At 33.7% G+C, this 15,585-nt stretch overlaps 1 protein-coding gene across 2 annotated transcripts; it reads left to right on the top strand.

Moving 5' to 3' along the window:
* The first annotated feature begins 79 nt into the window (after window positions 1-79).
* LOC148605616 (replication protein A 14 kDa subunit-like) lies at window positions 80-9,553 on the top strand. 2 transcript variants are annotated; one of them, XR_015915967.1, is made up of 5 exons: window positions 80-236; window positions 2,513-2,587; window positions 7,617-7,728; window positions 9,235-9,391; window positions 9,437-9,553. XR_015915967.1 is itself a non-coding variant. In XM_088549263.1 (4 exons), exons 1-4 carry the CDS (start codon window positions 150-152, stop codon window positions 9,312-9,314), a joined length of 354 nt encoding a protein of 117 aa, XP_088405389.1. In that variant the 5' UTR covers window positions 80-149; the 3' UTR covers window positions 9,315-9,553. The 2 variants fall into 2 exon arrangements, 1 of the variants encoding a protein (XP_088405389.1); XM_088549263.1 differs by having other exon boundaries at window positions 9,235-9,553.
* Window positions 9,554-15,585: the final 6,032 nt, after the last annotated feature.

The raw sequence follows: 15,585 nt of genomic DNA, 5'->3' as shown, positions 1-15,585 counted from the left end.
TTCCCAAATTAAAAAGCACATAAGTGACTGAAATACCAGTTGAACTGGTTTTCGAATAATCTGTATGTTTATATGCTTACCTTAAGGCCATATAAACTAAGTTAAAAGGATACCAGATATTGCGCGGGACAGGGAAATATATTGTTGCAATGGATTTTGCGAAACGTAGAGTTAACGCCTCAAAGCTGCCATCACTAAGAGGGAGCAATGTCTGCTTGTTAGGACGCGTAAAAAATGTAGGGATCCTAAATACTCACGGTAGATTTATGCTTATAAAAGCTTAGTACAGGCCCACACTATGAAATTATTTAATTACCAGTGGGGCAGTATATATGTACTATACTCGACGTCACATACAACACATTTTCGAATTGAAGCTCTACTTTTTAAACCGTCGGGACTTATTTCCTTAGTTGGCGATTTTCTTGGCACCTGATTTTGTATTTTAAAATTGACAGGAAGTTTGTCAGCAACGGATATTCTCTCTAATTACGCAATTGTGTTGACACCTGGTCAGAGTTAATTCACAATGACCAATTTACGACTGAAGGCAATTAAAGGTAATTAGACCAGGCGACTGTGACTGACAATATCCTCATGGGAGGTGTCAATCAAATGTAAATATATTATTGAGCCAATCAAAACTGTCATCTGGTCAAAGGTAAATGCAATTATGGCCATGTGCATGTGGCTACATACATGTACAAGCTTCACAGCCCTGTGATACATTCAGAAACAGACTTGCCTAATAACAGAGTAAATTAACACTTTGAAATGAAAGAATTGATAAAAGAAAAATGGATGACATTTGTTTACACTTTTGCCATTTGACTTTGGTGGGAAAATTGGTAAACAAATAGACTGGGGATTCCCAAAATCTAAGGAAATACTTCTCAGATATCAAAATAATTAAACAGGGACACAATAAATGGTCCATGGTACAAAATGTAATTTGTTAGACATTTTATCACTTGAAAAAAAAGAATCAAGTTGGTTAAAAATAAAAAATAATAAAATATTGTAAGATAAAGTAGACCATAAAGGACAAAGGTGAACATGTTATAAAATCAGGGACTATATGAGAATAGGTATATAAAGTCCTTGATAGAAATAAAATACCAGTTTCTGGAGTAAAACTTCATTATTTTATGCATATGAAAGTGACAGACTAGAGCTAAAAACCTGCTTTATACATGGATCAAGAGTGAATCTTGGTACATGCATGTATGTCATGAATATTGAGAAGTTATTTTGATGAATTGACAAAGATAATTCATCAGTAGACTTAATACTTTCATATTTTTGGCACCCTTTGGCTCTAATTTCTGGAAATTCGCGACAAAAATGTCAGCTGGCAATTTTTCTGGCGACAAAATTTTGGAAGCCAGAGCAGCCCCTGTACCAAAGTCTTCTTGGAGTCAAAATTGTCAGACAAATCCTTATTATTGCCCTTGAAAGGCAAATATTTGATTTAGGCTCATTGGAACCTCTTGTTAGTAACAGCAGCCATTATTGACAGGTCAGAAATCCCCATATTAGTTCTATGCAGAACACTCTAGAAACATTCATACCAAGTTTGGTTTTGATTGGTCTAGTAGTATCAGATTGAGAAGATTTTTGAAAGCAAATGACATTGAAAATAGTGAAGAAAAGTAGAAAAATAGCAATAACTTTAGCATGTCTATATAGATTCGCACATAAATTTGACCACAGATAGATCTCATCATGCTGAACACCTTTACCCTGTCAGAATTTGGCTAAACCAAATGGTTTTGGAGATATATGCAAAAATCTTGACTGATGCTTATGTTTTATTTTAAGTAATTGCAGCTTTGTTTTTCAACAGATAAAAAATCCCCTCTTCAATTCTATGCAGAACACCCTAAAGAATAGAGATTTATAATTTCATATTTGGTTCCGATAGTCTGATAGTGTCCAAGGAGAAGATTTTTGGAAGAAATACATTAGAAATAGCGAATAAAAGTAAAAAAAAAAAGAGGGGGCAATAACTCTAGCATGGCTAAATAGATATCATGGAAATTTGACCTCAGATGTCATCATGCTGAACATTTTAATCCCACCAGAATTTGGCTTATTCTAATGGTTTTTGAGATATACATGTATGCTAAAAACTTGTGTCTAACCCCTAAGGAACATACATGTGTGCCAAGTTTGGTTCGAATTGGTCAAGTATTGTTAGAGGAGATTTTTGTAAGGAATAACATTAAGAAAGTGAAGAAATGTCAAAAAGGGCAATAACTCCATGACTTAACAGATTAACATGAAAATTTTACCACAGATAGATCTCATCATGCTGAACACTTACTCTGTCGGAATTAGGCTTAAACCTAAGTTTTGAGATATGTGAAAAACTTTTGCCTGATCCCTATGTTCTGTTTTTAGTAAAACCGGTGATATTTTTCGACAAACCAAAAATCCCCACATTTCTTCTGTAGAGGACACTCTAAAAAATATGCCAAGTTTATAATTTAACACTTACTTTGTATTTAAGGTATCAAATGATGGAAATTCCTTTGTTTTGACAACAAGTGATGACCAAGATGTTAAAGTTGTCCTACAAGAACCTGTGAGTACATTTCAGCTTCAAAATGTATTTTAACTTTACAAAAAAAATTAAGATATATCTTTTAAAATATAAGGTTCTTACTACAGAGTAAAACTCATATACAAAATATATGTATGGAGGACATATTGGTGTGTCTTGTCAACACACCCTATCTTTTTTCATGGGATATGACACTTACTGGCTAGTTTGACAAATTGTTATGTTGGTTTCTACATTGTGAAAATTCATTATCATGCCAAGTTTTCTCATAAAGAAAGCTGTAATATATTACAAATGTGATAAGGCGAAATAAAAAATAGGTATTGTTCCAGTCGCCTTACAGGAAAAAGAAACAGGGTCAGTAGGTAGGGATTCAGTGCTCCAGCTAGAAATTGAAAGGGGCAGGGTGCTGTTGAGCAGAGGGGCACCTTTGTAGTCGGAAAAGGGCATTTTTTTTTTTTGGGCATGTTTACCATGTCAAGTTGTTTGTTTCATTTTCTATGTATGTAATTTTCTTTGTTTCTTTGTTTTTTTGTTCTTCTTTCTGATAACTACATGTAGCTGCTGAACCCCACCTCTTATAGTTTATATGAAAATTTTTTTATATGCACTAAGATCCAGGACTGAAAGCTGGTCAGTGATGTCTGTGTCAACAAACCTGTCGTGGATATTGGTAATCAGTTCGGTGAGGAATGGTTCTTTGACTTTTTTGTTGAAGTCAGAACAGGAGTAGTTGTCAATTGTAGATCAGATGACATCTGGGAGTATTTCAGCTGCCAAGGTCCATTTTGGGTTTATCTGGTTTCTAACATCTTGATGGTTTTGTCTACTGTTGATTTTACCATGCTGAGGTTAACATCTCTACGTTTGAAGACCATTGATAAAGTAGATATGTGTGGTAGTGTATCTGCCAGCAACAAGAGTGATCTAAGTGTAGTTGGGTCTTAAAGACTCTTCAGGATACCATTACCAACTGGGTCACTGCTTATACCTTACGTCCCTAGGTCAACAACAATAGCTTTATAGGATCTAACTATGCTGGAAACGGCTTGGTCATGGGATAACCATCTGTGGTGTTCGGCTTGTTTAATGCTCAGTGGTGCTTGGTTAAAGGCAGCTTGAACCATTTTCAGACTGGCTGTATGGACACAACTATACTTGTAATACTTGTAGATTTTTTTAACGTTTCATCGTTTTTCTTCATGACTGGTACGGAGTTGAAGCTATCTTTACAGGCTAGTGCAAGTAGATGGTCTCTGCAGTGGTTTGTGATTAAGGATGGGTTGCTGTCTTTTAGTTTTTAGGCTATGAAATTCGGATATGAATTTTATAAATTTTAATTATGGAGAAAATTCCACAGAGAAGTAAAATTATTTGCAAATCAGCTTCCAATCTCCGTATGAATACATGTTATTCGTCATTGTCTATCTTGTAATTAATTTTGTTTGCACAATGTTCTAAACTTTTTCATAAATATTTAATCCAATAAATAACTAAATCTTTTAAAATCTAACGAGCAGCGAGTATTTATAAGTTATTTTAAGAAATCTATTTTTAGTCATGTCATAAGTCACGATAAAATCATGTCAGCTGCCGTACTGGTTCAAACAAGCAATCGAACTTTTTTTTAAACTTTTGTTCGAAAATTTAATGTCATCAGTACATGTACGTGGTCACATAAATATTTTATTTGAAAAAAAATATGAAATGACTGGTACCCAGTTGAGTCTGTGTTGAAGAACGATCTGATAGATGCGTTCGTCTTAGCAACTTTCTGCTTGTCGCTGGCAAGTTGAGCTAAACGTCGTTTCTGCAAAGGCATAGTGGTTTATGAATAACTAAAAACTGACTCAAAACGCACGTTATATACATTTATCTGCTGTGACATAGTAGTCTTGTTGAGATCAATCATACCACCCAAGCGGCGGGCAAGTGTGAGGTTTTCATCACCTACTTCGAACTAGTGGTGTTCTGATGATCGGTTTAAGTTGCAAATCAGTTGGTTTAGGTCAGCGATGTCGATAATCGATTGGAAAGTTGCTCAATCGATTGCCGTCGCAAATTTCCGGATTTCCGTTCTTGGTAAATTTAAAATGTAAAACAGTGCTCTAAGACATATGCATTAGGCAATAGCTTTACAATCTGTTTCATACAGTTAGCTTTATAGACTTAAGTATGTAGTTTTGTTTTTTTTTATAAAAAAAAGGCCAAGCCATAAAGAGGCTTATTGGACATGTTTCGTCCTCTGTGTTAATGACCCATGCAGTGCATTCAGGACTCATCAGTTAGAAATGCACCATTAACTAGAGTCAACCAAATAAAAGAAGTGTAACCGAGTTAGTAGTAACATGCAACCAAACAGGGCATGCAAAAAAACTTGATAAAGACACAGTAGTTTTTTTTTTTTATTTTTAAGTGCATTCTGCATTAAAACTGAGATTTAATCAAATTTTGCTAAAGTCTTCTTGAAGTAAATACTTCTATGTGCATGTTAAAATTATATTTTTGGGGGTTTATTGAAATTTGAAAGACAGTTTAAAAACTACTGTGACTTTAAACAAAAGAAATACACAATAACAGCCAGCAAATGTGTGCAAACCAAGTTTTCTATTATGACTAACAATTTAACTGATAGAGAGAGATAATCGGTCGATTGAGGCCAACCAATAGTAATAGATAATCGGTTGGTGTTTTCAACCGATTGCACAACACTACTTCAAACTAATTATGTTAATCAATTACACAAAACAAAAGGTAAATTGTAACTGATATCTGGTAATTAACACCTTTGAAGTTTAATCTACACTAATTGATTTTAATGACATGATTGTATTCTCTAGGTAAACTTCAGGTATGTGTCATGACTGTAGTTGTAATATTTATGACAGGAAATCAATCGATCATGCAAAAAACCACCTGTTCAGAACTTACCATTGCAAAAAAGGCACAAGGGCGTATCAGAAAAGTCAGAAGGGCACCAAGGGCGAGGCGCTTTATTTAGGGCTACCAAGACCATTGGGATTGTTTTTCAACTTAACAAAAATTAGTAGATACAGTGACTAGAACCACTGGGCACACATTTTTTTATCCATGTCACCAATGGTTACAACAGGTTTAGTAGCCCCTTCTCTCTCTCCAGGCTTAGGGATACCTTCTTTGTGTAATCCATAACTCAAAAAGTATTGAACCAATATTACAAAGCGGAATTCGGCCTTCTCAAATCTGGATTTTACCATTATAATTCTTTTTTTACTGTATATTCACTTTTGATTTACCAATTTCCTCTTTGTTTGATGCCCTCATGAAGTCAAAAATGTGTGCTTCATATTATGGAGAAACTTTATTAATTTTTTTTTATGCTGTCACACATTTGTATGGTGCTGTTGTTATCTGTAGACACTTGGTTTTTGTGTTGGTATTGATATTGGGGGCTATAGCCCCAACTGTTACAGAATTAAGAACCAAAAAGAGACCTAAAACAATCTTTTCATACAATTCAACTATATTACTCCATTGAAAGCTTAGGAATGTCTAGGATACTGTTCCACAATATTATACATGTATACTACAGTGGTCAGACTTGAACTTTTCAGAAATTAGGGGCCAAATAGGGGCTAGACAATAACACTGGACTTTTATTTATTTTTGGTCATCAGTGTCCTAGCTAGGGCAAAATGGTGGGGCATTATGGCCCGCCGCTATCACCTCCTTGCCCCTCTGCCCCTATTGAGTACCCCCTTAATGCCCATTTACAATTATCTGATTGTCTCCTTTAAGATTTCCACTCTTGTTAATAAGTCAAGCCAATTAAGAAGTGTCACCTTCATTAACTACATCCTTTTGTAACTAACCCTCAGGTAAACTTCAGGTAATTATCAGTGATCAATCAACTGATTAGGATTATCGGATGATGATTGACATGTAAAAAATGGATCCTGATTGGATCTTTCACCATTTTATGGACAGTCAATCATTATATTTTCAAGTTAACAGGTCTAAGTTTTGTAGAACCATGGGTGTAAACAATTTGCATGCTGCAAATGTTTGTTTATTCAAAATGTCAGTTACTTCCCATATATTATCAATCTTTTTAGAATTTTCTATGTCTTCAACAATAAAGGACATTTTCTGTAAGTTGTAATTGCAATAGTTTAAGGAAATAATATTCCTCTTAATTACTGATGATTTTGATATTTAAATGGAGCAATATTGAATATTTAAACTACATTTCATGCAATATTTCACCTCATAGTATGTCATAATGAATCACTTGCTCTTTAATACCATTACTCAGGTTTCTCAATAAGTTTTAAAGTAGGGTGAAGAAAATTAAAAGTAGGTGGCACCATTGAGGGTTTGCAGTCAAACTTAGTCAGTTTGCAAAATGATGTGACCCTGTTCATTCCTGCCTTCATTTTCTAAAGTTGGCAGGTATAAAAAAAAGAATACAAATATACATGTACAAGGAAGAAAAAAATTAAGGAAGATATTTCTGACTTAATGCAAACATACAAGATCAATGTCCCTTTTTGGTTGAAAAAAAAAACATGCTAAGTGTTAAAGTGCCTTCTTCCCTGTGCCCCTCTATTTTTAGATCCTATCTAGAAATAAGACTTCTTTCGAAAGTGTTTTTTTATTGAATACCTTACAAAAAACTGTACCTTTGTTTTTTAATCAGATTTCAGATACCTCTTTACATTTTGTATGGTTTTTGAGTTATAAGGAGTCAAAGGGGCCACACCCCAAAAATTCAGTTTTTCAATTTTTTGCCTGATTTTGAGTTTTTTGCTTAATTGTTTTCAAACTAGTTGTCGTGCCAATATAAAATTGTAATTCCCTATGCTTAAGTGTTTCAAAAACTAATATTGTGTCCACAGATGATAAATCTTAGAAGAAACATTGGAGAACCCATGTTAAAATGTACGTCATATTTTCTAGCTTAAATTGAACTTTGCTCTCAGCCTAAAATGCATGAAATATCTGCCATCAAGTGTTAAGCCATAATCAGTTGATCAATATAAGGTACAAATAATGCTTCTCTTTTTTTCAGTTGAATGAATACGTTGCTGGTTTAACAGAGGTTCATGGTCAAGTTGATGGTCAGAATAATATATTATGTCAGAACTACATTGTTTTTCCCCAAGAAATATCTCAGAATTTTGGTAAGAACTGTTTTGTTGTACAGTCATCATGGCAGTAGTGGAAGGATAACTTTTTAGACAAATAGTTATGTAGCTGTCTTTGTAAGAATCATGCAAAATTTGAAAAAAAATGTGATGCACCCAAAAAAAAGGCTTCATATTTTTATATTTGTAAATAGGTTGTTTTATGGGTCTTTACTATGAAATGTGTAATTTTTCATTCAAACTGCCTTCTCTTAGGAGATAATCAACATTGAAAATCCAATAAATTCTATTGTATTTGAGTGTCATTTACAGGGTTATCTCCCTTAATTTTGAAGTCTACAGTGCATTCTATATAATTTTTTTTATCTCCTATAAACACAGGTTACATGAAAAACTGAATGTTAATTTCTGTTTACTATGGCAATTGTAACAAAATATCAAAAATAAAAATATGTAGACTTGTTACCCATGAATCACAGTTTGCATGATTCTTAGCTGGAGTGCTACTCAATGAATTTGGATGTGTCAAATAAAAAAATTCAAAAGTTCATGAAAATGGGAAGTCCTGTCAGTCCTGACTGACAAAAATTGGATATAATTTATTGATATCCCTACTCAACAAGTGGATGTTATATTGGAATACCCTTATCTGCCTAATTTTTTGTCTCAATTTTCTCAGGTATTGATTTTAAATTTGGTGCGTGGCTTTATGTAGATGAGCAAATGTTGTAAGCAATTTTAATTGCTCTCTGATGTCAACTGACTGCCATTTTTCATTTTATATGATATAGAGTGATAAAGAAAATTTCTGTCACAAAAATCTCAGATCCAAATGGATGGATTAATTTCAAATTAGGTGTATGGCTTCATATAAATGAGGCATGTGATGTAAGCAGTATGTGTAGCTCTTGGATATCAACTTCCTGTTTCATTGTACTTTGCCATTGTTAACTATAGGAAATAATAGAGAACATTTTCATCACAAACATCTCTGATTCCAATGGATAGATTAATTTTACATTTGGCTTGTGGCTTCATGTAGATGAGCCATACATTATAAGTAATTTTGGTTGCTCTCTTATGTCAACTTCATGTACTACTGGGGATATGCATAGCACATCAGCACATGCAACTTCATGTTTGTTCAGGACCACCATTGGAGCAATGTTGGTGATTTTTGCATTAGAGGTGTTAGGTGTTACCAATAGAATTATCAGTTTGCATGAACTTGGTTGAAGACTTACAAATTGTCCATACATATATTCCCATTGTATAATGGGTAATGCAATTTCTCTCGTCAGGTGCTGATTCATTGGGAGCAGACCAGGTGTATGCTGCTCCCAAAAGACAGAAAAGCATGAAAAATAGATGGAATGATAAATAGTTTCAGTGAAATTGATTTTTAACACTATAAGACAGTACTTTATGCAACTATGAAAGTTGATACCTGCAAAGTGTCCACTTGAAAATTTGCAAAAATTAGCAACCATGAAAATGAATATGTTCATAAATAATTCTTTGATGTTTTTTTTTTGTTTTCAGATATGAAGGCATACAATGAAGCTGTGGAGCTTATGACAAGAAACCAAGATTTATATGCACAAGGAGTACAGCAATCATAGGGTTTATGTGTACAATTAATAAACATTAAAGAGTTAATCAATGTGGTTTGTACATGTGACTGATGTGTACAGGAAATGTACATAAAGTTGACAGATGTGGTCTGTACATGTGTACAGGAAATATATGAAGCAGTTGACAAATGTGGTCTATACATATGAACAGGAAATGTATGAAACTTAATTTGGCAAGTGTGGTCTGTACATGTGTACAATTAATGTAAATAAAAATTACAAATGTAGTTTGTACATGTTTATAACAAATGTATACAGGAAATGTTTGTAATAGAGTTGACTAATATGGTAACAAATGTACACAACCAAGTTTACATGTGTAAAACATATATGCTTCTTAGTTTTAAAATGTGCTCACAGGAAAGACCCATTAATGTTGATATGCAGTTCCTCAAAATACAAGTGTAAATACTGGATTTGCAACTGGGAGAGTGAACTGATATTTGTGAATGGAGATTAAGATTCTGAATTTTAACTGTTTCTTAATGGTGAAACACATTGATTTCTAGAATAAAGTGAATGTTGTATTATAGAAATGATTCTCCTTCATAGTCATATTCACATTAACATGAACAATTCTAATGACTATTTCATAACCTTGTATTTTGTGATGTTGTGGTTTTTCAGATTGGTACTTGAGTAATCAAGGGAACCAAGGCTATAGCGGCAATCAAAAGAATGCAACCCAGGGACAAAGACCAGACATGGAAAACAGACACTCACAACAAAGAACGCAAAGCAACTGAAGTCATATATACAAAGTAACAAAAGTAAATGAGCAACTCGGACTCCACTAAAAACTGGGAGCATGGACCAGGTGCACCGGTAGGGTAAGCGTCCTCTGCTTTTCTAGAAACACCCGCCGAGTTGCTCATAAAAAGTCAAGTCCGGGGTAGACAAACGAGGAAAATAAAACTATGACCCGTTGAATACATCAGTTTTCATGGTGCTGATGGATACACCATAACGATCCACGAGTTCATGATGACGACCATAAAACTTCTGTAGTGATGACTTCAATCTTGTAGCAATATAACCCTGTTCCAGAAGCCTATTTGTCAGAGTTCTAGCGCGAATACAAAAAGTCTGCATAGTTTCGGCAAGCTCTGGCATAACGTATGAGTTGTGATATGAAAACTTCATATGCAGGAGCCGAAGGGATGTTGCCACAGATGAAAGGAAAGTTAACAATTCTGAATGAAAAGTCATCACGTTTGTCGTAAAGTTTGGTCAATAGTTTTCCCTTACCATCGATTTCTAAGTGTAGGTCAAGATATGAGGATATGAAAGTGATATGAAAGTTACTTTTTTTAATTCTTGTGGCCATTTGTTGAGACTGAAGGGCTGTGCACATTGCTGTCAGGGCACTTGTTATGTAACAAAACAAAAATAAACAAAGATTATTTTAATATGAAAATTATACCACAAGTGCCATACCATAAAAAGATGGCTGGGATTGAATTAGGGGGTTGTCACTTGAACCATTTAGAAATTATGGGCCAGAAACAAGCATTTTAATGATATCTGGACAAGAACTTTATTATATAAACATTGATCTTGTTCAAATTATAATACACAAGGTACCATACTACAAAAGGAAAACTGGGGTTGATTTAGGGGTTTGTAATTTGAACCATGTGAAAATTTTGAGTCAAAAGGGAGCCAGAATTTAGTATTTTCATGATGTCTTTCTAAGAATATAAGCTAGTCCTTGATTATTTTCCCAATTCTAAAATAGAAAACAACTGCATTCAACAAAAAAATCCGTCATATTGTATTACAGCTATCTGACAACTAATTTATTTAGTCCTGGATTAAATGGTTGATGTCTTTGTTATTTTCAATATTCTGTCTGGTACAAAATGTAATATGGAAGTGCATTTGTTGCCAAATAAGGAATGACTGTTTTATTTTTCGGTCTATGAGGAAATAATCTCAATCTCGTGGTGCACACTAAATAACCTGGGTAGCAGATTATTTTGAAGTGTGCACCACGGACATTGAGGTTATTTCAAATTGACCAAAACAAATCTCGTCATTCATTAATGTTTAATTTTAGTATCAACTATAAGGAATAAATCCCCACAAATGGATATGACGTTACAGTCACATTACAAGATTCGGTCTATAAGATGATATTTTTTTTCAATTATAATACGTGTTACATTTGGAAATTATTGATGTATGACTATGTAGAACATAGGCTGATCATAAGAAGGGAGTGGGATTGTGCTTGAAATATTTGGTCGGATATATATTTAAAAATTATTGAAGCCTCCCTTTAGGAATTCCTGTGTATACCACTGCAAGATTTTTCACTTTATTAAGTTAGTGGTTATTGTGAAATGTTACATTCAAAATTTTTGACCTTTCTATAAGACCGCAAAAAAAAAATGCAGTCGTATGTTGTCGTCCATAGATACTTGGTTTTCGTGCGATAATTTGAGTATAAATTGGTTAACAACAAGTTTCCAAACCACACAAGAAAATTGGTATTTATTTTGGGGTCATGGAATGTAAGTCCAATTAAAGCATAAGTAAGTCTGATATTGTTCCACAATATACTACGCCATAATGGTCAGACTTGGATTGGTATTTGGGGTAAAGACGAACTTTTTTCAGAAACAAGGGACCTAAACAAGCATTTTCCTATTGACTAATAGTGAATTAATCTAAAGAAATGTATTACAAGATCACAACAAATGAATTTTTGGTGGTGACTTGAGCCAAATAAGAATAAAGCCAGAAACGGTATTTTTGTCTGGTTTCTTGTCGAAAACTTGTTTATTTCTGGTCCGATTTTTTTTAAAGAAAATGCGGTCGTATATTGGTAAGGTGCGATCGTCGTCGTTCGTAGACAATTGGTTTTCGTGATATAACCAGTATTAGTTGATTGATCTTCATGAAATTTTAGAACATGTTTTCAAACTACAAACAGTGTGTTGTTATGGATTTTGGGGATTATAGCCAACCATTTAAGAATTGGGGACAAAAAAGGGCCTAAAACAAGCATTTCATTGAATTCAATTATAACACTCCAGTAAAAACAGGAATGTCTATGAAATTGTTTCACAACTTTTATACCACTATGGTCAAACAAATTGATTTTCAGGGTGACGACTTGGACTTTTAAAAATTAGGAGCCAGAAACGTGCAGTTTCTTGATGCCTAAACTGTTAGTCCGATCACTGCGACCATATCATGCTTTACGAAACTTTTTTGACAAACAGCAGAGTTCATGAATACATTTCCTACGCAATCTGTCCGAGGTCTGATAAAAAAGAAATGTTGATTCTTAATTATTGATAATTTGGTAGTCCTCTGTATTACAGCTATGTTACCGGAATTTTATTAATAATTCTGTTGGATATTGCTTCGGGGTGCCCGAGATGCAGGACTGACCTCAATTTTGCCCATCAGACCAAACAGTTCTGAAGGATTTCACAATCTCTGACCATATAGTAAAGCGGTTAGATCATCATGATCAGAAATGCATTAAGAGGTGCTAAAGACAATAAATAAAAATACTTCAGTGTAGTAAACAGGAGGTGTATTAAAGAATTAGATGAAGATTTTTATATATACAAGTACTTTTAATCAGATAAACAGGAGATATTAAAAACTTAATATAGCTTCGAGTCTATGCCTCCACGACGTTCTAGAAACAATTCGCAGAGGCCCTTCTGGACGTGGAAGAGCTCTGGCGAGACTTATTTGCACAAATCGCCATTTATCTATGTTAGTATTTGTATATATTTATTAGTACTGTTTCTTATTAACATTGATCGTCCTTAACTGGAACTAAGAATCAGTCTCATTTATCTAATCTATCACTCCAAATATTGATAATGCCAGTCAACACCAGCACATAAAGTCGCTTAAAATGCGCGTTTTGAATTCAGGGGGATTAATATCCAAGAACTGGGACAAAACAATTGACCCGCTCTTGCTTAAAGAATCTAGTATCCCTAGCCGAAACAAATCTTGGATCTGATTTAAGTACATGTATTTGTTTAATGGTAAAGTGCATCATTATTCTATAGCCTAAAATCATAAAACATGATAATTTTGGTCATTTTGGTGGTTTGGTTATACAATATAGTACGGAAAACTGAAATCAAGCCCAATGTTAAAATATGAATAGAAACAACCCGATTTTCAGTAAATTAGACTATAATATTATTCATTGGTTTTAGAAAGGGGCTCTGTATTTGTTTGGTTTATGAACTACCGAGTGTCTCAACATACACCAAGGAGCTAGATATTCTATATTGTTTTGAAAAAAAAAGTACATGTACTTGCCTAAAGTCGGGCAACATAACTTGACTAAATTATAAACGACAACAACAAATATACGCCCACATTTGATAATTTTCCATAGGTAAGGATATTTTAGACAGTCCTAATTCATGTTTTTACTCCATTTCCCCAAATTCAGTCACAAATTTCCGCTTGCAATATGCTCAACAGGTACTCAAACATAATTATCAAAATTTGAACTAAGTTTATGCAATAATACTCAACAAACTGTGGATGGAGCTGCCAATGAAGTCACTGATATTATCTTGTTAGTAGCAAATGTTTTGAAAAAAAAGGAGCGTAAAACTCCAAAATCACACAACCCTAAAACGCCAAAATAAAATAATTTGATGAAGAATTAAAAAAAAAAGTATTCCAGTTTATTGAATGTAGAAAGATATAATCGCGATTTTCAAAACGAACAAAGTTATTTTTTTATAAGTTACAGATGGAATATAAAACAAAAAATATAAATATAGACTACTTAAACAATCCTTCCTTGATCAATCAGATTCTTTCCATGACAATAATCCTATACTTTTTTGGGGTTTATTAATGAATATCATTTTACTTTAAACTGATGGTCTCTTGTCAAAACTGGGTAACTTGTAGACTTTCTTCGATATCACCTCCTATCCTAGAGAGAAGGCCCACGCCTGCTTACAGGTGGGGATTACAAAACAGGCATCGGAAATACACGGGTTTACCCCTTCACTTCCCATGGTAAGTAGTGATAACTTCCGGTGGCACTATGTCCAGGGGCGGATCCAGGATTTTAGATTGGGGGCGCACAGTTAAAATTTCTTGAGATTATATTTTTGGAATATTCTTCTAGAGTGGTTGCAATGTAATATCTTTTGTGGTAAATTTAACAAGAAATAAAAGTTTCAACCTAAAACCGCCTAAATCTACCCTGAAAATCCCATGCTTTGCAAATTTTAGGGGGGCAGTTGTTGGGCAGTAAACATTTAAAAGTAGTTATCAGTAGTCTCACTGGGCATTAACAAAGTAAGTACAGCTATTTTGACATTTTATAGGTATACGTATGAGTTATGTAATCAATGTAAATATGTGTACACAGGATCGAGTAATAAATGAGTGAGTACTCATCGTATATATTTGTAGTTTTTATAGTATATAGTTTGTATTTACTTACAATAGTCGTAAAAGTAAATGTAAAATAGCAAGGGACAAATCGGTAAGAAGTGGTAATCCCTGAATGGAAGCAGATAATTTGATCAGAGAAGAATAACTCAAAAACAAATTCATACTCCCGTCAAAAGCAATGTATGCATTTGACCAAAATGGACCTTACTTTTGCAACTCCAAAGATTGTTTTATAAAATAAAAAATAATGAACAATACAACCATTTTTGAATTTAAAATATGAATTAGTTTATTAGATTATTCGAAAAATCAAACTGGTTAAAATTTGAGCATTTATCAGTCATTAGATTTTTTTAAATCAGTTGTTTATCCATTATTAAGTTTGACAATTGAAAAAAAAAGAAATATTTCTTGTCGTCTAAGACTTTAATCTTTTTTGCAAAGTCTCTGCTCACGGAGTATTTTTTATATTTACCAAGTTCCACTGCTAGAATTTGATCGCTTAAGCGAAACTTTGTTAGTATTTTTCTGCTATTAAAATTGTGGATTTTAAAGTATCCCGAGTGTTGAATATCTGTTTTAGTTTGCTATGACGATAAAATTTAGTGGTGTTATCCAAGTAGGAACTTTTTCCATCAACAATGATCTAGAGCTCTTATTTCTTTTTACTATGATTTTTTACTTTTAGACCTGACTTCAATATGGGACTTTTCATGGTGTTCGGTTTGGAATTCATTCACAATAGAGGTGACAACTTTGCTATACCAGGTATATATACCCCCTCTTTTTATTTTGAATGCCTTCTTGGGGAGAGGATTGGTGTCATTAGAATTTATTCTGGCACAACAAGCGA

Source organism: Perna viridis, chromosome 10, assembly GCF_037379345.1.
Source record: "Perna viridis isolate PV_CMFRI_1.1 ecotype Kerala chromosome 10, ASM3737934v1, whole genome shotgun sequence".
Classification (NCBI taxonomy): Eukaryota; Metazoa; Mollusca; class Bivalvia; order Mytilida; family Mytilidae; genus Perna; species Perna viridis.
Note: the sequence above shows the minus strand (reverse complement) of the source record. Positions and strands in the feature narration are given on the sequence as shown.